The sequence below is a fragment of the Oncorhynchus clarkii genome, chromosome 2 (assembly GCF_045791955.1).
Source record: "Oncorhynchus clarkii lewisi isolate Uvic-CL-2024 chromosome 2, UVic_Ocla_1.0, whole genome shotgun sequence".
Lineage (NCBI taxonomy): Eukaryota > Metazoa > Chordata > Actinopteri > Salmoniformes > Salmonidae > Oncorhynchus > Oncorhynchus clarkii.
In genome coordinates this window covers 83,311,241-83,335,583 of record NC_092148.1, presented here as the reverse complement: position 1 = coordinate 83,335,583, position 24,343 = coordinate 83,311,241, and the positions used below count along the sequence as shown (strand labels likewise).

General features: G+C 40.4%; 2 protein-coding genes across 3 annotated transcripts in view; both read left to right on the top strand.

Annotated features, from left to right (window-relative positions):
* Positions 1–1,055: 1,055 nt before the first annotated feature.
* On the top strand, positions 1,056–19,394 carry LOC139375109 (F-actin-capping protein subunit alpha-2). The gene is made up of 10 exons (XM_071116584.1): positions 1,056–1,156; positions 10,507–10,570; positions 13,925–13,976; positions 14,117–14,180; positions 16,944–17,150; positions 17,262–17,341; positions 17,808–17,886; positions 17,983–18,054; positions 18,190–18,252; positions 18,486–19,394. The coding sequence occupies exons 1-10, from the start codon at positions 1,118–1,120 to the stop codon at positions 18,624–18,626; spliced, it is 861 nt and encodes a 286-aa protein (XP_070972685.1). The 5' UTR covers positions 1,056–1,117; the 3' UTR covers positions 18,627–19,394.
* Positions 19,395–21,546: 2,152 nt separating this feature from the next.
* The window catches only part of LOC139375080 (suppressor of tumorigenicity 7 protein homolog), a 134,451-nt gene continuing 131,654 nt past the window's right edge, over positions 21,547–24,343 (top strand). Inside the window, exon 1 of one of the 2 annotated variants that reach the window (XM_071116558.1) lies at positions 21,547–21,702. The gene's annotated coding sequence lies outside the window, so the exon portion shown is untranslated. The remainder of the gene's footprint in view (positions 21,703–24,343) is intronic. The other variant, XM_071116546.1, reaches the window with a different exon arrangement.

Genomic DNA, 24,343 nt, shown 5'->3' with positions numbered 1-24,343 from the left:
GGTCGCCACTGAATATACTGTACAAAAATATAAACGCAAAATGTAGTGTTGGTCCCATGTTTCATGAGCTGAAATAAAAGATCCCAGAAATGTTCCATATACACAAAAAGCATATTTCTCTCATATTTTGTGCACAAATTTGTTTACATCCCTGTTAGTGAGCATTTCTCCTTTGCCAAGCTAATCCACCCATCTGACAGGTGTGGCATATCAAGAAGCAGGTTAAACAGCACGATCATTACACAAATGCACCTTGTGTTGGGGACAATAAAAGGTCACTAAAATAACCTGACTTCAGTGGGCAAATGCTCACGTTCGATGGCCACCGGCACACTGGAGAAGTGTGCTCTTGGGATGCGCTGGATCAATGTGTAAAACAGCTCTTCCAGTTCCCGCCAATATCCAGCAACATCGCACAGCCATTGAATAGGAGTGGGACAACATTCCACAGGTCATGATGCATGAGGTTTTCTGATCCACTCCTCTACTTTAAAAAAAAATTTTTTAAAGGTGTCTGTGACCAACAGATGCATATCTGTATTACCCATCATGTGAAATCCATAATTTATGGCCTAATGCGTTTATTTAAATTTACTGATTTTCTTATAAGAACTGTATCTCAGTATAATCGTGGCAATTGTTGCATTCATATTTTTGTTCAGTGTCCATAGCTAAATATATAGCAATACACAACAACAACACTTATAAAAGTACAACACAATTTACAGCTGTTATTTGAACGCCATTTAGGTTTTCCAAACCTTTCAAAGCCATGGGCTGTATGTTCAAAACACTTAACAAAGGAGGACTACACTGCTTATGAATAACAATTAATCCCTGATTGGTGAAGCGACATACAGTTTTTAATTGGCCTGCACACCAATCAAAAGCAACTAATATTGTCGCGTTCATTTACTAGTCAGAATTAAGAAACTCTGATATTTCCGACTTGCAAACTGGTTGTAGATATACCCGTGCCGCGTTCAAAAATTCTTCAGTCGGAAATGTCCGAGTTTCCTAGTTCTGAGTAGGATATGAATGTGGCATTTGTTGCCGAATCCTCCCATTTGATGACGTCAGATGTGGCTTCTACAAGCTGGTGGTGCCGGAAGAAAAGATGGCGGATCATGAAGAGCAGTTATCTGATGAGGAGAAGGTAAGATGTCATTTTTAGCATCTCTTGATTGGATGACATATGATATCGTGTAGGTATGTGTGCGTTTATTAAAAATATTAATCTACTGTGCATAAACAGACCGCGATTTCTCGCTCTGCTAGTCTATATTTTTAGCTCGGCAGCCTCTGCCCAACTTCCGCTCCTTTGCGAATCTCAAATGGAGACTCCTTGTACGGTCCTATCTCTGAAATAGGAACCATGCAGCGTATAACAAATAAACTAACGCTAACATCACACCCCCCTAATCGTGAATCTTGTAACCAACGCCGTGCTGTAATTTGTGTTTCTTTATCGCTTTGTGTGATCATGTCTCAACTTCTCACGAATGAGCAGATAACGTTTAAGCAAGTCACCACCTCGAGCTCTACACGCCCTGTTCGTGTTCTGTATTTGTTGCACGATATACTGATCATGTGCAATTTACTCCTGTTTGTCTGTGACGGATATGACTAGTGTTGAATCTCGGATTTAAATATTGCTAAACCAAGCTGGCTAGCATGATATCATTGTCACTAGAAAGCTAGCTAAACTGAGATGACAACAGTATCGCGGGTTGGCTGTACATTCTCATTTCCTTAAAAGGAATAGCAGTAAATTAACCACTGCACAAGAAATTACTTCAGATTAATGTTCAACATTATTCATCTTCAACTAGTTTGTCCACAACATCTTAACGTCAGAAGTTTATTAGGATTTTGACAGGGCATCGTCCAATGGGTGTGGCTCCCTCTTCCCCATCAGTCACAGACATTAGCTAATCATACTAGCACGTTAATTATTGTGGGTTGAGTGTAAGGGCTGAGCCACCATATGTCGCCGAGATGTAACATAACATCCCCCCCGGCCCAGTAAACCACAACTTCAAGTCTAGCTGGCTTCACTCATGATATCCCCACACATATTTTAGCTAGCGAACGTTAGCTACAGTGCATCACTGTTGTCAGGTAGTACGAATACAACACAAGTAATGCTATTTAGGCCATGTATTTAGCATTCAAGTCTTCTCATGCTAGGGAAACTCTTTCAGCAGCCTACGGCTGTTCTAGTGTCTCACTTTAATTTATCTAAAGACCGTGCCTTCAGAAAGTATTCATACCACTTGACATAACTGTAACAAGGCCACTCAGGAACATTCACTGTCTTGATAAGCGACTCCAGAGTAGACTTCCAGTGTAGGGCGGCAAGTAGCCTAGTGGTTAGAGCGTTGGGCCATTAACCGAAAGGTTGCTGGATCGAATCCCCGAGCTGACAAGGTACAAATCTGTTACTCTGCCCCTGAACAAGGGGCATTGTAAATAAGAATTTGTTCTTAATAACTGACTTGCTATTAAAATAAAGGTTACATAAAGAATGTGGCCTTAGGTTATTTTCCTGCTGAAAGGTGAATTAATCTCAGTGTCTGGTGGAAAGAGGTAGGATTTTGCCTTTTTTTAACTCCTGAAAACTCCCCAGTTCTTAATGATTTATAAGCATACCTATAACATGATGCCACCACAATGCTTGAAGATATGGAGAGTGATACTTAGTGGTGGATTTCCCCCAAACATAACACTTTGTATTTAGAACAAGAATACCACTTTTTTTTGCAGTATTTAGAGCCTTGTTCCTAACATGATACATGTTTTGGAATATTTATATTCTGTACAGGCATTCTGTCAATTGTGTTAGTATTATGGAGTAATTACAATGTTGTAGATCCATCCTCAGTTTTCTCCTATCACAGCCATTGAACTCTAATTGTTTTAAAGTCACCCTTGCCTCATGGTGAAATCCCTGAGCGGTTTTCATACTCTTCCAGCAACTGAGTTAGGAAGAACACCTGTATCTTTGTAATGACTGGGTGTATTGATACACCATCCAAAGTGTAATTAATAGCTTTACCATGCTCTAAGGGATATTCAATATCCATTATTTTTTACTTCTCTACCAATAGGTGTCCTTCTTTGCGAGGCATTGTAAAACCTCCCTGGTATTTGTGGTTGAATCTGTGTTTTTAATTTCGCTGCTCTACTGAGGGACCTTACAGATAATTGGGTGTTTGGAGTACAGAGATGAGGTAGTCATTCATGTTAAACACTATTGCACACAGGGTCCATGCAACTTATGTGATTTGTAAAGCACATTTTTAAAATTTAGGCTTGCCATAAAAGGGGATGAATAGTTATTGTCTCAAGACAATTCAGTCTTAAATTATTTTTTTTAAACAACTTCAAAAAATCTAGTTCTACTTTGACATTATGTGGTATTGTGTATAGACCAGTGAAAAATGTAAATTAACCCATTTAAATTCAGGCTGTAATGCAACAAAATTTGGAAATAGTGAAGGTGTGTGAATACTTTCTAAAGGTACTGTGTCTGAGGAGCTAATGATGCATTAATGTGATGCATTAATGTGTGTTTTGACACTTGCCTTGTCTCGTTATCTCACATCCCTTGACAGCCAGCTAGCTGTCAGGAAACAGCTGCCATGGGTGTAGATGCAAAAGTCATAAACAAGTCCCTTTTTTAAATAACCAAATGGACCAACAAGTTATTTGTGAGACCTTATATTTGCTGCTAGGGACTGATCTTTATCTCTTGGGGTGGATTACTTTCCTAACCATTAACATCACTGTGATATTTAGGGAAGACAGAGTTGCCCCTCTGGGTTTTAGTGAACATTTGAAAAAACAAAGTCTACATTTTTAAATGATTTAGGAAGGAAGAGTCAACACCATAGTCGTCAAGCCATTTTTTTTCCCCTTTAAGTGCCCTTACGGTGCAGGCCTGCCAGCTTCCTTGTTACGCAGGGCCCCGCATCAGAGGAGATTGGCATTAGTCTGTTTGCGCTCCACTTAAGAGATGCTGCTGAACGTATAGTATCCTACCGCTGTTTCTTAGCACTGCCAGATGTGAAGTTGCGTACATGTCATCTTTTAAAATGCCAGTCTGTGTTGATATACCCAAGTGAGGGTTGAACTTGCTCAAAGTGCCAGAGCGTACCATGGAAAAGTCTTAGCTAGAGACAATGCAGTGGTTTGTCTTTCAGAGCCAGGCAATTGCAACAATGTGGCCTAGCCTAATGGCATAGAAGGCTTTTCAGCGTAGCCTACTGAATGTAGTAGACCTATGTACGTCTAGCTCATTGAGTGGGCTCGAAGATTGCCTATAGATGGGTTCATATGGGAAGGTTAAGTGCAGCCTCAGAGCCAGTAGCAATCGAGCTTGCAAACTACAGATATAACTGCCCAGCCCCAGCACGGTCTCTCTGGTGTCGCCCTCAAATACCTACTTGACCACTGTATCACTGTCTGCAAGTGTCTGCTCCACCCTGACTTTTAGTGACTATTTTAAACCTCAGCCATTTTAACATTGCTTACTTTGAAACTGAGAACAATGTTTGGGTGTTTGTCATTTAGCCTAAGTAATCTGAGACTTTTTACAGGAGATTGTTGTCAAGTAGCCTACTCTAATAAACAAACCATGGTTATCATGGATGGACTTACAGCCTCACAGTAAACATCATGATTTCTGTAGTATTGGCCTACTTCTCATGTGTGTGTTTGTGAAGAATGTCTAAGGAACACTTCTCTTGTCTGTATGTGTCTTCCCTGCTATGATAGATTTGGATGTGCAGGAGAAACAACCCTGGTGGTGCTATTCAGTGTGCAAACAGCTCCACCTATAGCCTGGGCCTGCTACAGTATGACTCTGGGGTGGAATACAGAAGATCTGTTTATTCCAAAGTGTTAACAATCTATTTGCTGTGTTGGTTCTGGACTTCTTATCTTGGCAGCAGGGTGCTTTATCCCCCCCAGCCCAAAGCAACATTCAGGCCTGCAGTGCAAACAGTAGGGCCCTATAACATCTGCATTGCGGAGAACGCGGTCGGAATCACGGAATCCAGACATTAAAAGCGAATTCAACAATATTCAAAAATGTGAACTTTGTATGAAATCAACTAAATGTATTGAACTTTTTCGAAAATCCATTAATTTGCCCAAGTTAATCATAAGACATGAACAAAATGAACCAGGGATTTGTATTTTGCTGCAACTTTCTGAAAGAGCACAGGAATGCCCCTGTCTTGTGTAGCCGTTAACGACAATGCTAATGATAACGCTCTGCTGGTAGATGGAAAGGCTTCCCAAAAACCTTCCCAATTTAAATGTTAAACCTTTTACGGCTAGGGGTCGTTTTGACAACATCCGGTGAAATTGCAGAGCGCGAAATTCAAAATAAATTATTAGAAATATTTAACTTTCATACAATCACAAGTGCAATACACCAAAATACAGCTTAACTTCTTGTTATTCAGATTTCAAAAAGGCTTTACGGCGAAAGCAAACCATGCTATTATCTGAGGACAGCACCCCATCAAACAAACGCATGACAATCATAATTCAACCTGCCAGGCGCGACACAAAACTCAGAAATAACTATATAATTCAGGCCTTACCTTTTGAAGATCTTTTTCTGTTGGCACTCCAATATACATCACAAATGGTCCTTTTTGTTAGATTAATTCCATTGTTATATCCCCCAAAATGTCAATTTATTTGGCACGTTTGATTCAGAAAAACACCGGTTCCAACTCGCCCAACATGACTACCATTTATCTAATAAATTACCTGTAATCTTGGTCCAAACATTTCAAACAACTTTCCTAATCCATCTTTAGGTATTTTAAAACGTAAATAATCAAATTTAAGACTGAATACACTAGGTTCAATTGCGGCTAAAATGAAAGTGGAGCGAGCTTCAGGTAACGCACCCCAAACCAGAGTACACTAGGCTGGACCCTCGTTCTGAATAGCCGTACTTCTTCATTTCTCTAAAGAGAAACATCAACCAATTTCTAAAGACTGTTGACATCTAGTGGAAGCCTTGGGAACTGCAACCAAGTGCCACAGAAATCTAGGCTCTCATAGAAAGCCAATTGAAAATAAAAAAATAATTCCTGGATGGTTTGTCTTTGGGGTTTTGCATGCCAAATAAGTTCTGTTATACTCACTGACATTATTTTAACAGTTTTAGAAACGTTAAAGTGTTTTCTATCCAAATCTACCAATTATATGCATATCCTAGCAGGCAGTTTACTTTGGGCACACTTTTCATCCGGACGTGAAAATACTGCCCCTAGCCCAAACAGGTTATTAACTATAATGAAGCCTAGGCCTACCTGGCAGAATATCATTTGCCTCAATCCAGTGGTCTTTTATTTTGGAAACTCTGCAATCACATGAGTGCTATAGAAACACCACCAACCAAACAATACAAACTCATTTTAAAATGTCTTAGATTTTTTTCCCAGATCTCAAGTGGTCTCCTGTTGTGGTTTAAGCATTATTGTGAACTTAGAACATGACATTTTGTTGTTTTTCTATTAAAAGTGTGATTTTTATTTTTTAATCTTTGGCCTTTAAACAGAAAAACACAATGGAATCAGACAAAAATAAAACATTTTATAGGGCCCTAAAACAGCAATAACATTCAGTTGAAACAAGAATGAACTAGCCTAATTCTGAATTTGTTCAGGTGTCAGGCAGTAGTAGTGGTAAGGGAAACACTATCTGCATTTGTCAAACTAACTGTAACAAGGGCTAGAATGTCACTGGTCTCAAGTTCTTCAAAGATGAAGATTTGTGGAAGAGTGACTATAAACAGCTCAATGGTAGATGTGTGTTTGTGTCCTTTGCCCCATTTTATTTTAGAGGTTCTGGTCCAGTTACTTCCAGGGACATTATGGGGATGATTTTCTTCTTTATTTGTGGCTATTCTTCTCATCGCCTCAATGGTTGTGACAGAACAGAAAACCCTATGCTGGCTACCCATGTACTATTTTTCTAGTTGTACTGTGCTCAAGGTGCCAATTCATATATCACAAATATGGAGATGGATGGAGAGGTGCCAGGGTGGAGGATTTAGCCCCCTGGAGTACACATCTATAGGATGCCTGCAGGCCAGATACACCCCTTCCTCCTCCCTCATGGTTTAGGGTTCTGGAGTGTTCTGATAAGAAGTGTGATTTTGGGATTAGGGATGGTGTTCTAGAGCTGTGTGTTTTGGAATAACAGATGCTCCTGAGAGTGTAAATGTTTTGGAAACCGAAACACATCATCACTGGAGGACAGAGAACACAGAGAGAACATCTGGTGACTGTCTGCCCAGGAGCTTACAAACACTAGGCTCCTGCAGGGGGTCTTTCTGTGTGGTACGCATGCATGGCTTTGTGAATGTGTTAGGCTATCGTCTAGGCCAAAGTGTGTTTTATAAGATTATAGCGAGTAGGGTGGGTGTCTAATTCCATGGCCAAATTTGAAACAAGATAATTTAAGTCCTTTGTTGGGTGTAAAATTTTTTTTTTAAAGTGTAAAAAAACAAATCCTCCTTGGAGCCGGTCTGTTATCAGTGTTCCTTTGAAATGACCTCATTGTGTGTGGGTGTGATCCAAACCTAGCGTCACAAGATCAAGCATTTAATTCTGTGGACACTCCAGCTCTCTCACACCAAACAGCCAGTTAGTCAGAGACACAGCAGCATCTCTAATAAAGGACGTGGCAGAAATCTATAAAGTTTGCCACCATCAGTGTTTGTCTAAATACAATCTGTTGGGTGACGTAATAGTGATGAATTATTTTTGTCTCTGACACCAAGTGATTTCAGTTTAAATGTCGACTACTAGATTGTCATGCTGCAGATTTTCATGGGGCAGTAGGCCTTTACTAAACATACTAAGTATCCAAGTAATGGTTGGTCCTTTCCTCACTTCTCATTTCTACTGATGTTACTGCAGGTTAGACAGTAGCACTCGATGAAACACGACCACTTCACTTACCCTTGGTATTATCATTAGCTGTCAGATTTAAAGTGCGTGTCACAAGTCTGTCAATTTCCTTCAGTGGCTTTCTCAGGCTAGCCCTACTGAGGTGACACCAGTGCCCTTGTCCCCGGCTACATCTGTCACTGTCAGGTCAGCTGGCTAACTTCTAGCCTTCCTCTCTTCAGTCTCACCTAGTCTGACTCCTTGATCTTCACTATGGTGGGGTGCAAAAAGACCCTCAAAGCAACCTGGTGACGATCACAGCATGCCTCTTACCACTTCTCACTTCAGTAAATCACTTTCAATTCAATAAAATTGTGATTGAATGTGGAAGAGCAGTTAGTTTGTTTGCTCTGTCTGAACAATACCTGCACTGTCTCCTGTTATGACACACACTCTGTTAAAGAATAAAGATGGCCAAGTGATTATGATATTATTATGGGCCAGTGATTACACTGAATTGATAGTCATTTTTTGAGCCCTTTTTTAACCAGGAAGTCAGCTGGTGAAACAGATGCATCATGGACCATGGTTTAGTAACTAACTACTGACATGGTTTAAATTGGTTTCATGAGAATCACCCCAATAGTCCTAATTGAAGTGCATCATGCCTTTTATTCACGCCCAACAGACGTCTTGTGTTAGTGTCACTACATCAATGTTAACACAGTGCATTGGTAGGGTAACGCTATAATGGGGTCGAATAAGGGTAGGCCTAACGTTTTTTTAAAGACTAAATTCTCTTACAATATAGACCTGACTAAGATTAGCAGTGAAATAAAAAGGCACAGCATCTCACGATGCTAGGCTATAAAAGCAGAGTTGAGTGTACATGTAGGTGAGGAACGCTCAACTCTGTTATATCGAGGCAGAGTTGAGTATTGATAACTGGTCGCGTGAATTACTAACGACAACTTATTATTTTATTTATTTTTTAACCTTTTGACTAGCCAAGTCAGTTAAGAACATTCTTATTTACAATGATGGCCTAGGAACAGTGGGTTAACTTCCTTGTTCAGGGGCAGAACAACAGATTTTTAAATGTTAAAATGCCTACATTTACCTATGTTTGTCCTGTACAACCACGGTTCTTCCGCAGGGTGCTGAAATTCATACTATTTAATAAACTTTTGAATACAACCGAATATTTCCTAATTTGTAACAATTGAATCTGTTTACGTAGTACATCAAGGCAGCTAAGTTACGTCTCCAGTTGAGCAACACCAATTAGGAAAAAGTCAGTTGTATTCTAAGTTATATTTAAAGTATGAATTTCAGCACCCTGCGGAAGAACCGCGGTTGTAAAGGTAAGTATTTCCAGAATGTAACATTTTACCAGTTTTGACTGATGGTGACTCCATGTTGTTGCTAGCAAATCGCGTGACCATTTATCAGTACAGCCAGTTATCAACTCTGCCTCGATGTAAGAGTATGGAGTCGAGTGGTCCTCAGCTAGTTTAAACTGAGCATAGCAGATAACACTGCAGCGCCACTACGGGGCTTTCAATGAACATGTGTTTATGTTGCTCTGAAGCATAATAAGGGAGGCCTGATCCAAATGGCTCCATTTTAGCAATGAACACTTTATTGTATTTTTCCCCAGAGCAAGGCCAGCAGCAACGAAGACACACAAGAATCCCAGAGCACCTCTCTTGCTTTCACCCTATCATCACTCATTAGTGAGAATCAATCTGCAGCCGCGCTGGGAACCAAAGCTCTCATGCAGACCACTAATAAGGGCCCCAGGGAGAGGCACACTTTCCCAGCCTGTCAGTCCAGGGGAGGTGGGGAACAGGGATGATAGACTAGCCAAGCCCTACCCCTAGCAGAGAGAGGGAGGGTTGCACTTCACTACTAGGCTCCTCAGCACATTTTCATGCCCTTATATGGTCATGAGCCACCAGGGGAGGGAGGAGCTGTCAGTTTCACATGTGACCTCCAAAGAGGAAATGTGGTGCAGCAGGGGACAGACAGTTATGTTATGAAGAGAGGACAACTCTGGGTGCATGGTGGCTGAGAAGTGAGAATTGTGGTTGTAAACCCACTATTTGTCCATGCTTTGGGCTTAGCAACAGACAATATAGTCCTCATTAGATGGGGTTAGAGGGGTTGCTTGTGTGTTTCGCACTTCCCCTTATTGACAAGGTTTTTAATAACTGATTAACGTAGTCATGATAAGAGGGGATCCTCTGACTGAAACCAAAGCCAAATGACAATAAATGGATAAACACATCTACCTGATATGTCTATCGTTGTGACATCACAAAGAAATGACTTTAAACAATTTGATTTAAGTTACCTTAGAAATCATTGCAAATGCAATAGAACAGCAGAGTATGCATAACATTTTAGTATGTTTATTTGATAGATGAGTGTGCTGAAATAGCAGTGGACCGGATTCTAACCAGGCACTTTTTCTCTCTTTATTTATTTTTACCACGATGCTCCTCTGTTTCATAAACAACAATAACAAATAAGCCGGTGATGCGGATGTCAGCTTTAAAGTGTCTGTCTTGCTGTTTTGTAGGTACGCATAGCAGCAAACTTTGTCATCCACGCCCCACCGGGAGAGTTCAACGAAGTTTTCAATGGTGAGAGTTTGCCTGTGTGTGGGGGGGTTTATGTGTGTGTGTGTGTGTCTGTCTATTGCCCAAAGTCAGGATACTGGTCTGAGCGCCACAACTCCCAATTTACCTGTTGTAACGCGACAGTTATAACTGGAAGAGCATCCAGTCACAGCATCCTGATGAGCGTGTCACTTGACACCGATAACCCTTCGCATCTCGAAACCACACACTGCAGAACAGACTTCTCTCTCTGTATCTCAATATTTTTGTCTCACACCCACATGCACTGTCTAGTTTTCTACTAGCCTGTTGCGGAGCATTTCTGAGAGGGAGAGACTGAGTCGCTGGCCCATAATCCCCATCAGACCATGCACTATGCTCCTAACAACATAATGAATGAATGACAGAGTCATCACAAAGGCCAGACTGAGGATGTTTCTCAATATGCATACTACCGTACTCCACACTCATGCCCCGAGCGCATTCTCCCAGGACGTTCTCTGGAGTACGTTCTTGTGAGGACGAGAGTGTGGAGAACGCATAGAACGTTACATTTGAGAAATCACTCCCCCTACTGTAGAACCTCACGCTGCACCTCCCCCTACTGTAGTACCTCACGCTGCACCTCCCCCTACTGTAGTACCTCACGCTGCACCTCCCCCTACTGTAGTACCTCACGCTGCACCCCCCCCCTACTGTAGTACCTCACGCTGCACCTCCCCCTACTGTAGTACCTCATGCTGCACCTTCCCCTACTGTATTACCTCACGCTGCACCTCCCCCTACTGTAGTACCTCATGCTGCACCTCCCCCTACTGTATTACCTCACGCTGCACCTCCCCATTCACTGATCCTCTTCCAGCCAGGACAATGGCAACAATTGACGAAACCAGATATACTCAATGCAAACGTTTTACATAATTATTAGTTAGATATGTGTATCGTAATACTCTAGCTAGCCAGCGATTTATACAGGCAAAAATGACCTAAAACTAATGTTATGCAAGGTAGATGTACATTTTTCGTTTGTAGTTACCAATTCTTCGTGGCGATCTGGCTACCTAACAGTAGTATCTAGCCAGTAAGCCCCATTGACTTATGGGTTTGCGATCAGGTAAACATGCCAAAATGAACACTGTATATTTATTAACGTACCAAGATAAAATATTGTAGTCTTGCAACATATGAGATGTGAATAGGCAACATTTCATTCTAAAGTCGGAGGGTATTTTCACTTCGCTTCAGTTCAAATTTCAATACATTTAGCGTAATATTTCTTAGCATACTTTCAGATGTATGCTTCAATATGTACAAACGGGAGTACGCATTCAAAGTGCTTCGCATACTTTGATATGGACAATTTGCATGCTTGGAGCATGGTAATATGCATTTTGAGAAACATCCTGACTCTCTGGGTCAGTAGGGCAGCCCTGCCTTGAGGCCTCAGCCCAGTGCGTATGTTCACAAACGGGCTGACCGGAGAGGAACAAAAACAGGGACTATTTAGCACATTGGTTGTGTGAGTGTGTACTCCTGCCCACGTCCATGATTAGCTTTGTCACCTCGGAGTGCCTCCATTTCACAGCCCAACACACACACACACACAGTGTCAACACTTCCCCTTTCATCTCTGAGTTCACAGCCCTTTACAGTGTGTGAACTTGCCATGGCTGGTTTAGCTTCATCCTAGGGCTCTCAATTTAAATTGAACCTTTATGGGATCGGTGTCCCTAAACCGGGACAGTTGTTGCTCAATATGCGATAATGTGACTAGGAAACATCGTATACAACAGCCAACTTTTCGGTACATAGACATGTCTTTACATGGGCAGAAAGCTTAGATTAACAATAATTTAACTGTAGTGTCCAACTTACAGTAGCTATGACAGAAAAAAAGACCATGCTATTGTTTGAGGATCGTGCACAACAACAAAATGCATCACGGCAATGCTATTACCGTAGCATTTTTTGTATATACTCTATAGTTATGTACTTAAATGTATAAATTGAACAATTTAGCACATTTGGGCAAACTCCTGGCAGACTTGATGCAAAATATTGTGTAGTGAGTTAATTCTTACTGGATCAGTCTGAAACTTTGCACACATGCTGCCATCTTGTGGACAAAATCAAAGTTACACCTAGGCTCCTATCTTAATGTGTATGGCCTTTCTCTTGCATTTCAAAGATGACGGTGGAAAAATATATATTTAAAAAGAAAATGCAAAGAAAAAAATATTTTCTTTTACCAGATCTAGTGTGTGTTATTCTCCTACATTCACATTTCCACAAACTTCAAAGTGTTTCCTTTCAAATGGTATCAAGAATATGCATATCCTTGTTACAGGTCCTGAGCTACAGGCAGTTAGATGTCATTTCAGGCGACAGTTGAAAAAAAGGGTCCTTAATGGGCTTTATTGGCATGGGGAAACATGTTTACATTGCCAAAGCAAGGGAAATGGATAATAAACAAAAGTGAAATAAAAAATTAACAAGAAACATTACTCACGAAGTATCAAAACAATGAAGACATTTCAAATGTCATATTGTGTGTGTACAGTGTTGTAACGATGTACAAAAGGGAAAATAAATAACAAATATATGGATTGTATTTACAATGGTGTCTGTTCTTCACTGGTTGCCCTTATGGCAACAGGTCACATCTTGCTGCTGTGATGGCACACTGTGGTATTTCTGGCACACTGGTATTTCTGTGATATGGGAGTTTATCAAAATTGGATTTGTTTTCAAATTCTTTGTGGGTCTGTATAATCTGAGGGAAATATGTGTCTCTCTGGTTATACATTTGGCAGAAGGTTAGGAAGTGCAGCTCATTTTGTGGGCAGTGTGCACATAGCGAGACCTGGCTCTCGAGAAGACAGGCTGTCGGTCTCTCCCTCTTTTGGTCTCCATTTTCAATATAAAGGGCCTTATTGGCATGGGAAACGTATGTTTACATTGCCAAAGCAAATGGAATATACAATTAACAAAAGGGAAACATTAGTAAACATTACTCGTTCTCTCTCTCAGGGGCTTTATTGTCATGGGAACATGTATACATTGCCAAAGCAAGTGAAATAGTCAACATTTCACTCAACATTTAAAAAAACATTTAAAAAAATACATTTCAAATGGTATTATTGGCTATGTACAGTGTTGTGCTAATAGTTGATGTATGAAAGGGAAAATAGATTGTATTTACAATGGGGTTTGTGCTCCACTGGTTGCCCTTCTCTGTCTGAGTTTTGTCCCCATGATAGCCCTGTGACTGGAATGTTTATGAATGATAGAGAGGGATGCGATTTGATGTGAATCCTCCTGTGTGTTTGTGTGCTGTAGGTTTCTGAACTCTGACGTGTGGTTCTGTACTTCCCACAGATGTACGATTGCTGCTCAACAATGACAATCTGCTCAGGGAAGGTGCAGCACAGTAAGTGATTAAATATAGACCTGTGGTCTGCTCACATCAAACTATCAACAGAATAAGTACATTATTAACCAACTAGAAAGATGAGGTCTTTGTTTCTCCAGGCACTGATTAAACGTGTACCTGTTTGTCTGTTTCTTTAGTGCTTTTGCACAGTACAATGTGGACCAGTTTACCCCGGTGAAAATCGAGAGATATGACGAACAGGTAGGTCTACAGTGAAACAAGACATGCATGTTTTTCATCAGCTTTCACAATTCACAGCCTTTATCCAGTCAAAGCCTATAGATGCTAGTGACTCCAAACCTGATATCATTAGAAACAAACCACAATAGGGATTAACAGCTCTAGTCATGGATTCTGAGAATAACTACATAAAGGAATGAAGCCTAGTGCCTTCAGACTTACCTTAGGGGTCATGTTTTATTCAATGGACTGAATATTAGCCTTGTTGCATATTGATTGTATTATGTTTTCATACACAAACAATAATTCCTCTTCTAGTACTATGGTGGTACTATTCCAGATCAGTGTGGTTGTGGTGTTGCCTAGGTAACACAATGATACACCAATAAATGTTCTGGTTAGCACACACTAGAATGCGTATCAGGAATACAGTGCATTCAGATAGTATTCAGACCCCTTTTTCAACATTTTGATACGTTAGCCTTATTCTAAAATTAATTTGTTTTTATTTCACTTATTACAAATTAAAACAAATCATATTTACCTGAGTATTCAGACCCTTTACTCAGTACTTTGCCACAGCGATTACAGCCTTGAGTCTTCTTGGGTATGACGCTACAAGCTTGGCACACCGGTATTTGGGGTGTTTCTCCCATTCTTCTCTGCAGATCCTCTCAAGCTCTGTCAAGCTGGATGGGGAGCGTTGCTGCACAGCTATTTTCAGGTCTCTCCAGAGATGTTTGATCGGGCTCTGGCTGGGACCCTCAAGGACATTCAGAGACTTGTCCCAAAGCCACTACTATGTTGTCTTGGCTGTGTGCTGTCTTAACTCTCCTGTGGAGATCCGAAGGATCAGGTTACTGTGGATCCGCTCTACAGCGTGCTCTCCCGTAGAGGGGGAGAGCGGGAAGTCGGCTGTTTTATTGCGGTCATACAATCTGCCTCTATGCTCTGTAGTGTTCGAGATTGGAACGTAAACTGTGGAACACGGAGAAACACTTGGACATCAAAAGTTTGGATAATTAAACAACATTTTATATTTTCAAGAATGTGCGAGTGGTCCGTGGACATTTAAGGGACAGGCATGACGAGTGTTTCATTTGGTGATCTCATGAAGGACAGGAAACACTCATCACTGTGTCTTTGGTTGTGTACACCTAATTATGGGGTATGTGATTAAACAAACTTTGTGAAAAGATGTCATGTGATGTTAACCTAAATGAGAAAATATGGGTTTTCATATAGTTAACCAAATCAGTGGCCACGCCTACGTGAGCTTTGACATTACATCGGCGTCATGGAACGCCCCTTTTCCCAGAAGTGCATAAAACCCACTTCCGACTAAATTTACATTCGACCAGAAAGCATGGAGCTTTGGCTACATGTTGAAATGGTTAAGAACTACAACTTTATAGGCCACGGAGACCATACAGCGTGTAGCGTTGGCTACTCGGCTGGAAATGGTTAAACTCAGACTATCAATCACTACAGAATAAGAGCAAATCCTAGACGTAGAATTACTGGTCTGCAGCTGGAAATGACGTAAGTCTAGTACGAGAATACCGACAACCGCGGAAGCATCTATTCTATGCAACGACCATCTGTACACCTGACGTATCCATTACAACAGACACTATCCAGAGCCGCTGAGAAAGCGACAACTACGAAAGACAATGTGATTTCTGGGGAAGTTAACCAGAGACTCTATGATGAACTGACTCTCCAGCAGACAGACCGGCGATTCCAACAGAGAAGACGACAACGACATACGGGCATAAATATATACATTGCAATTATGTTCAAATGAGTGGCCGTTCATGTGCAAAGGATTAGCATTTCAATGAATATAATTATCAACTCTGTTTAGTGAATCCATTTAGCCTTTCCCGCTTTTTATCTGTCCCCACCCCCTTTCCATTGTCTACCAAGACGTCATTACGGTTTAGCGCAGTAGGGACTTATCAATACATTGTGTTAGTAGCCAATAACTATAATGTTTGTTTATTTCTGTGATTTGTTTAGTTAGTTATTTAGTTCTTTACTAAGCCAATTTGTGTATCGCTGATTCGTTATGGAAACTAGGGTTCATGCAGATATCCAAGGGTTTGCGACGTTCAGTAATGGCAACTGATGAGCCTGTAATCGAACCCACAAGTGCTGATGCTCAACTAGTCTAAAGAATGCCAGTTTTATTGCTTCTTTAATCAGGACAACAGTTTTCAGCTGTACTAACATAATTGAAAAAGGGTTTAATTATCAATTATCCTTTTAAAATGATTAGCTAACACAACATGTCATTGGAACACAGGAGTGATGGTTGCTGATAATGGGCCTTTGTACGCCTATGTAGATATTCCATACAAAATCTGCCGTTTCCAGCTACAATAGTCATTTATAACCATGTCTAAACTGTATTTCTGATCAATTTGATATATTAATGGACAAAAAATGTGCCTTTCTTTCAAAAACAAGGACATTTCTAATTGACATTTCTAATTATGTATGTATATTTTTATTGGGACCTTTATTGAGACCTGCTTTGTCATTATGTGGTATTGTGTGTAGATTGAGGGATGGAAGAAAAAAAAGATTGAATCTATTTTAGAATAAGGCTGTAACGTAACAAAATGTGGAAAAAGTCGAGGGGTCTGAATAATTTTCGAATGCACTGTAGATCAGGAAAAAAGAGGCAGAGAGAAAGGAGAGCACAACTCTTTCCCTTCCTCCCCTTTTACCTCCCTCTTCTTACCTTCCTACGGATCTCCCCTCTCAATCTCTCTCCAGGTCTTAATCACAGAGCATGGAGACCTGGGCAATGGGCGGGTCCTTGACCCTAAAAACAAGATCTCCTTTAAGTTTGACCACCTGAGGAAGGAGGCCAGTGACCCGCGGCCCCACGATGTGGATGGAGCCATGGAGGGCTGGAGGAGTGCTGTGGATGGTGCTGTCCGGGCCTACGTCAAGGAGCACTACCCCAGTGGAGTCTGCACCGTACGTCTGGGCTGCATAACACCCATCTTCTTGATCCTGCGCTGTTAAATCTGTCATTTTATCACGTAATGTGAATTAACTGAGTACACTGAGTGTCAAATCTCCCCTTAGATTTACGGCAAAACCATAGACGGACATCAAACCATCATCGTGTGTATCGAGTGCCATCAGTTTCAACCCAAAAACTTCTGGTATGTATGGACTTTATCATTTAAAGATGCGAGATGAATGAAGTATTTTAGATTTCTAGTCATGTAAATGGCTTCAAACTCCCTTCAGGCAGAATCTAAAAATGTTTAGCCTGCAAACCTTCTATTGTCTGGTTTACGTGCTAAACACTGTTCAAACACCATCTTTTTTCGCTACTTGGCTAACTAGTGCCTGTTGGTTTAGATCTTGTTGGCCTCCCGTTACCTTGTTGAGCCAGCCCCGATCAGGTTAATATAATTGAAATAGGGCTGTGCCAATCCTCTTTGCGGTGAGTTTTACTAAGGCTAAGGCTCCCTGAGTATAATGATCTTATAGCTTCTGTACAAGATCTGATACCTCTTAGGAAAGACTGCTGTGTAGTGGATAGAGGGGGAGTGAGAGAACACTCAACACACACTTAGAGAGCTTGTAGACATACTAAATACTTAATTTATTCTCTTTGTAAAGGAACGGACGTTGGAGGTCAGAGTGGAAATTCACAATTGGCTCCTCCTCCACTCAAGTGGCCGGCATCATGAAAATCCAGGTGTGTGTGTGTGTGTGGGCGCATGGTTTTCGTGTAAGGTAATTGAGTTCCAGATCATTGCACACTAATCACACACTACTCTCGGTCTGGTTGTAGGTTCATTACTATGAAGACGGCAACGTTCAGCTGGTCAGCCACAAAGAGGTCCAGGAGTCGATGTCCATTTCTGTGAGTACATCACTGCATGGAGTACGTGATGAAAAACACGTCAAAACATGTACATGCATGTTAGTATGTATGTTTGACAATCTATTTGAACCTCTTGATTCACTTCCTGATTTCCACTTGGTTCCTCTTCACTAGAACGAAGCTGCAACTGCAAAGGAGTTCATTAAGATCATTGAGGCTGCAGAGAATGACTACCAGGTGTGTGAGATTGGGAAAGCTTTGATATGGACACGTGTGCCTAATAAAGTAGTTGTTATATTTATAACACAAGATACTGAAGCATCATATTTTGTGACGAGTAATGTTGATGGCAAACTAGGTGGCAAGTGTCTCTGGAAACCATTACTGAGTGACAATTCCTGTCAATTGTGGTTCTTATTGTGACATGCAAAAGCCCAAATGAATTTCCCTCTCTTCTCTTACCCCGTCAGACTGCCATCAACGAGAATTACCAAACCATGTCGGACACCACTTTCAAAGCCTTGCGCCGCCAGCTTCCTGTGACGCGCACCAAGATTGACTGGAACAAGATCCTGAGCTACAAGATCGGCAAGGAGATGCAGAACGCTTAAAACAAAACGGAAAACCCCAACATTGCATGACTGGATTGTTGTATCGTCTTTGTACAAATTAGATTAATGAGAGGCAGAAAAGGTTTGGTCTCACAGAAAAAGTATACTTTTATGAATGCTTTTATACAGACACTGTTAAAAACATAATCTGTATAATACCTAGATGATAATCATGATATTATTGTTGGCAAAATAGGATGTGGAGGACGACGTGGAGCATAATACGTCTCAATGTATGTGTGCAATATTTATTAATATGGTGGTGAGCCCACACCTTTTCTTTGACCTAAAGAAAAACAATTCCAATTGTAATGATGAAACTATTATTTTTTGAGGAGTATCACTGTAAAATATATTTAGAGTAGGACTTTATTGGCAAATACAGGATAAGAGAATCCTCCACTGTACAACACGGTTACTGTCTCATACTGTAAAGAGTCCCTCAGTCGTGTTCAATTGCTCGTACTTTTATGACATCATAATGACATATTTTGCACAAGCGGTTAGTCACCTTAGCCAATGTCTACCACTCAAGGTTCTTGTTACACTTCATATTGGTACTCTCCCCACGGTTTGCCTCATACGTGAACATCTCAAGCATGCGACCCTCCTGGCTAAACTGCAGTTTAACTCCCTGACTTCTGAACTGAATGTTCATTTAGCAAAAAAGGAGAAACTGATAACTTGACACGCTTAATTAACAAGTCTTTAATTGCTACTAAATGTGGATAATGTTGAATTTAAATTTACAATAAAAGGTAAAAGTATCACTTTCTCCCCCAGTGCTTATTTTTTATTAAAACAGATCTGACTTATAACATGGCACATTGTAATATATACCTGTATTAAACATCCTTGTCTGATGGTTTGGTAATTTATTTCCTGGATTAATTGTAATTCAGTCATGACTATGTTGCATTAAATTACACATTTTCTATTTACTTACTAACTCCTACTTTGTACCAGTTTTTCTCTCTCTTTAATGGAGTTTGAGAATGGATACGTTCCAGGCTGCCTACAATGCAGACGTGTTGCATAGATGATCAGATACCTGCAATGGACATTGCTCGTCTGCCTGCCATTAGCAGACTTGTAATTGTGCGTGCAGGGCTAGTTGAACTCTTCATTGAGACAATGCTGAAACATCAATCCATGGGTGAGTCAGTGCCACATTTTAATTTGTGCCGAAATCACAAACGCAGAAAAAATATTACAAATTCAACAGGCCATGGTGTGAAATGGGCTTTTAGAAGTACCCCAATGGCAAATGGAAGTCCTAAAATAATTGCCTCCACGTTTCTACGGTCTGTGCTTTAATGAACCCCAAAAATGGTTATTTCTGGCTCTTTATCAAAGTCGGCTGGCTAACTCATTGAACCTACTTTGTACTATACCCCTCTATATATTTATTTAGTTCCACAAATGTGAAAGAAGTGTTTACCATTGTACTGTAAGATCCCTATCAATATGACTTGATAATCTGCTCAATGTGACCCTAAAGTATTCTGAACAAAAATATAAATGCAACAATTTTCACAGATTTTACTGAGTAAAAGTTCATATGAGGAAATCAGTCAATTGAAATAAATTCATTAGGCCCTAAACAATGTATTTCACATGACTGGGAATACAGATCTGTTGGTCCACAGATACCTTAAAGAAAATGGGCCTCACAATGGACCTCAGGATCTTGTCACGGTATTTCTGTGCATTCAAATTGCTATAGATAAAATGCAATTGTGTTCATTGTCCGTAGTTTATGCATGCCCATACCATAACCCCAACGCCACCATGGAGCACTCTTCACAACGTTGACATCAGTAGATTGCTCACCATACACATACGTGGTCTGCAGTTGTGAGGCCCGTTGAAAGTACTGCCTAATTCTCTAAAATGACGGAGGCGGTTTATGATAGAGAAATTAACATTACATTCTCTGGCAACAGTTCTTGTTGATATTCCTGCAGTCAGCATGCCAGTTGCATGCTCCCTCAAAACTTGAGACATTTCTGGCATTGTGTGACAAAACTGCACATTTTAGAGTGGCCTTTTATTGTCCACAGCACAAGATGCACCTTTGTAATGTTAAATCAGCTTCTTGATGTGCCACTCAGGAGTATGGATTATCTTGACAAAGGAGAAATGCTCACAATAACATGGATGTAAAAAAAAAATTGTGCACAAAATTTGAGAGAAATAAGCTTTTTGTGCATATGGAACATTCAAGGGATATTCTATTTCAGCTCATGAAACATGGGACCAACACTTTACATTTATATTTGTGATCAGTGTAGGTAGCCTGGAATGTGGCCTCTGTGTAGGTTTTTCACTTTACACTTTAATTCAAATCCCTCATATCTAAATTACATAAATGTGCACACGTTGACCACATGACAGAGTAGATAAAAAAACACTTTAGTAAATCAGTTTATGTGATGCTAAAAATGACAACAGATGAATTTATAGATGGAGGCTCTAGGGCAAACATACAATGTTGTATATGACTACCTTTTTGAGTACAGTATTGAACATAAAACGGGGAATCCTCAAAGCAGCTGGATTCAAGATACACTACACTTCCCCATATTGATGAGGGGGAGGAGCCCTAACTTCATTATAAAAGTGTATTTACTCTGAATGCAGTCTGATTTAATTTTCATTGCAAAGGTGAAAGATTGTCAGGTAATCAGCCAGTGGTGTGCATAAAATATGCATTAACACTGTATGGTTTGTTGATTAATTTTAATACAATTTAAAAAAATATATGTTTTTGTGTTATCAAATAAATCATGTTTTAATATTTTCAAAGTATTGAACAATAGCTATACACATGATCATACAGTAAAAACAGGGCATGGTATTGTAGTCCCAGAAACACTGAGAATTTTACAGGTACTAGTACACAAAAAGTGATAGCCCTGAGTATCATGGTTGAAGATGGGACAGGTTTAGTGTAGCAACTCAAGTCCACCATCGCCTGGTCTTGGACTTACTTCTGGACAGTCTGGTTTTTTGTGATGCTTATTTGGTTGACATTTTAAGAGTGCCATTGAGATACAGCGACAATCTGACCAAGGTGAGATTATTCTTGCATGACGTGCTATTTGTTGTATGTAACGTTACTTGCTTGCTAATTTGCTAGCTAGTTTGTGTATGCTAGCAGACTGGCAGACACGTCTACAGTCTCGCTAGACATACATAGCTATATCACAGATAGAACAAGGAGAAAATTAAATATATTTGGCTATATATGTACATTTCTTCTCTAGTTTGTTAGACTAGTTAATTTTAGTAATTTAGTAAGACAATGCAACTGATAGTGTTTTATCTGGCTTTCAAATAATTAATTTCAAGGTAAGGCAATTCAACCTGTTAATTATTTTGTGTATTGACTGAGTGTGTGGACACTAACCACACTTTCAAAGTCTCCATTATTGTGGTCCTAACTTTGCTAGCTAGTCAGCTAGTTTAGCTAACTAGCAAAGCCATGTTCCAAATGCAATGGTCTTTCTTTACTAAGTTCGCTAACTAGCTTCTACATGCATGGTGCCAGATTGTATGGTAATTCATTGTTGCTTTGTAATTATCCTAAACCCAGTTAGTAAAGCCACTAGTACAGGACTAAACAGAGGATAAGTAATATCTCATATTTGGAACAGTAACTGTGTATTTATAAAGTGTTTGTAGCTAGCTGTTCTAAAGTAATAAAATAAGGGCATACAATTGAAAGATGTCTGAATGTGGGTAGCTGGCTAGTTATATGATTATGAAATGCTTAGTGTTTACTCACATATGTAACTGGTGACATGGCTAATGTATATTTTTGGATGCCATTTATGATTTCAGTAAAGACTCAACAACCGCTTGGTAGAAGGTCAGAAAAAGTCATTGTTGGTTTGAGTGATAGCCATCTTAGTCATGATTTCAATAGTTAATGTCAAAGTTGACTACCCTGCTTTAAAGGGACTAGGGCCGAGCTGAGAATGTGTTAACTTATGGTGCCTCAATGCGTAGGCCAACTTGTATGCATTGCAACCCATCCAAAGCAATGTTAATGACCCAGTTGTCGAGTGACCTATTACATGAAAACAGATAAGATGTACAGTGTACTAGCACTCAGTACATTAGCCTATTTTCTTTTTCTTCCCTGTAAATCCAATACGTGGGCCAAACATTAGCTTATGTTAATAACGTGACCTTTCTATCTTGGATAGCAGTGGAGGCTGCTGATGGGAGGATGGCTCATAATAATGTCTGGAACAGAGCAAATGGAATGACATCAAACACACAGAAACCATGTGTTTGATACCATTCCACTCCAGCCATTACCACAAGCCTGTCCTCCCCAATTAAGATACCACCAACCTCCTGTGTTGGATAGAAGGCATATGTAGGACTACCTGTCTTTTTGAGCTGTGGCTCAACAACATCCTCTCTTGTTCTTATATCACTCCTTTTTAGTTCCTCTTCCCCATCAACCTTGTCTATGGTATGTTCCTCATATTATATATGGCGGGGGTATTCAACTCTTACCCTACGGGGTACAGTACCTGTTTTTTTTCTTCTTCTACCTGATAATCAATTACACCCAGTGTCCCAGGTCTAAAATATTGTTTGCCTCTAATCAGGTAATGAAAGAAAAGCAGTGGAACTGGCTTCGAGGTCCAGAGTTGAGTTTGAGAGATCTATGGTATTACTTAACAGTTCTCAACTTTTTGAGTTCTCCTTTCCTCCCCTCGATATGCAAAACATGTCTCTGGGCATTTCCCTGGGAGCAAGATGTCAGTGATGGGTGGCAATGGACCATAGAAGACTAGCGCAATTGAGTGGATATGAAGGGAGTTCAGTTCAAGCCATGAGTGGATGAGAAAATAATGCTTGACTCAACAATGCATGATGTGGTGTGAATGCCTTGCTGTGTAGAAACATCACTGTCCTCTTCAATGGGGCAATCTGCAGTTCCAACAATGGCATAGGTCAACCCGCCACTGATTTGGTAAACAGCTGAGGGATGGGGCTGGAGATGACCATCCATGATATCCCATATGTGTGTATATATAAAAGTTGATTTACATTCAAAATATATCAGCCTGAAAAAAAAAAGACCTGTTAAAACTATAATTTGGATATCATGGATGGTCAGTCCTTGTATCTGACACCGAGACGACCAAGACACTCAATATGTGGTCTCGAGACCGGACCTGAGACAGGTCTTGAGTACTACAACACTGCAATCAGGGTTTAGTCCTGGACATAGCACTATTACAGCAACCACTTTAGTTGTTAATGATCTTGCCAATTCTTTAGACATTCAAATGAATGTGTTGCTTTGTTTGTGGACCTGTCAAAAGCTTTTGATACTGTTGATCATGTTTTATTGAATAACTTGTCCTCAATAGGCCTGAGCTCTGATGCTTGTTCTTGGTTTCATGATTATCTTAGTGACAGAACTCAGGCCATCGTGATGGATGGGGTTAAGTCTGAATGTCTTGAAGTCCATAAAGGTGTACCACGGGTAGGGCTGTTGCGGTGACTGTATTACCGCCACACCGGCTGTCACAAGTCATGAAGGCAGTCAAATTCCACGTGACCGTTTAGTCATAGGCTTCTCCAAGCTCTGATGCTGCTGATGGTCATTAGTAGCCTACCAAACTTGCTAACTACCTGGTACTCAGCACTCTATTCTTCCTCTAATCCAGGCCTAGGTATTTTCATTA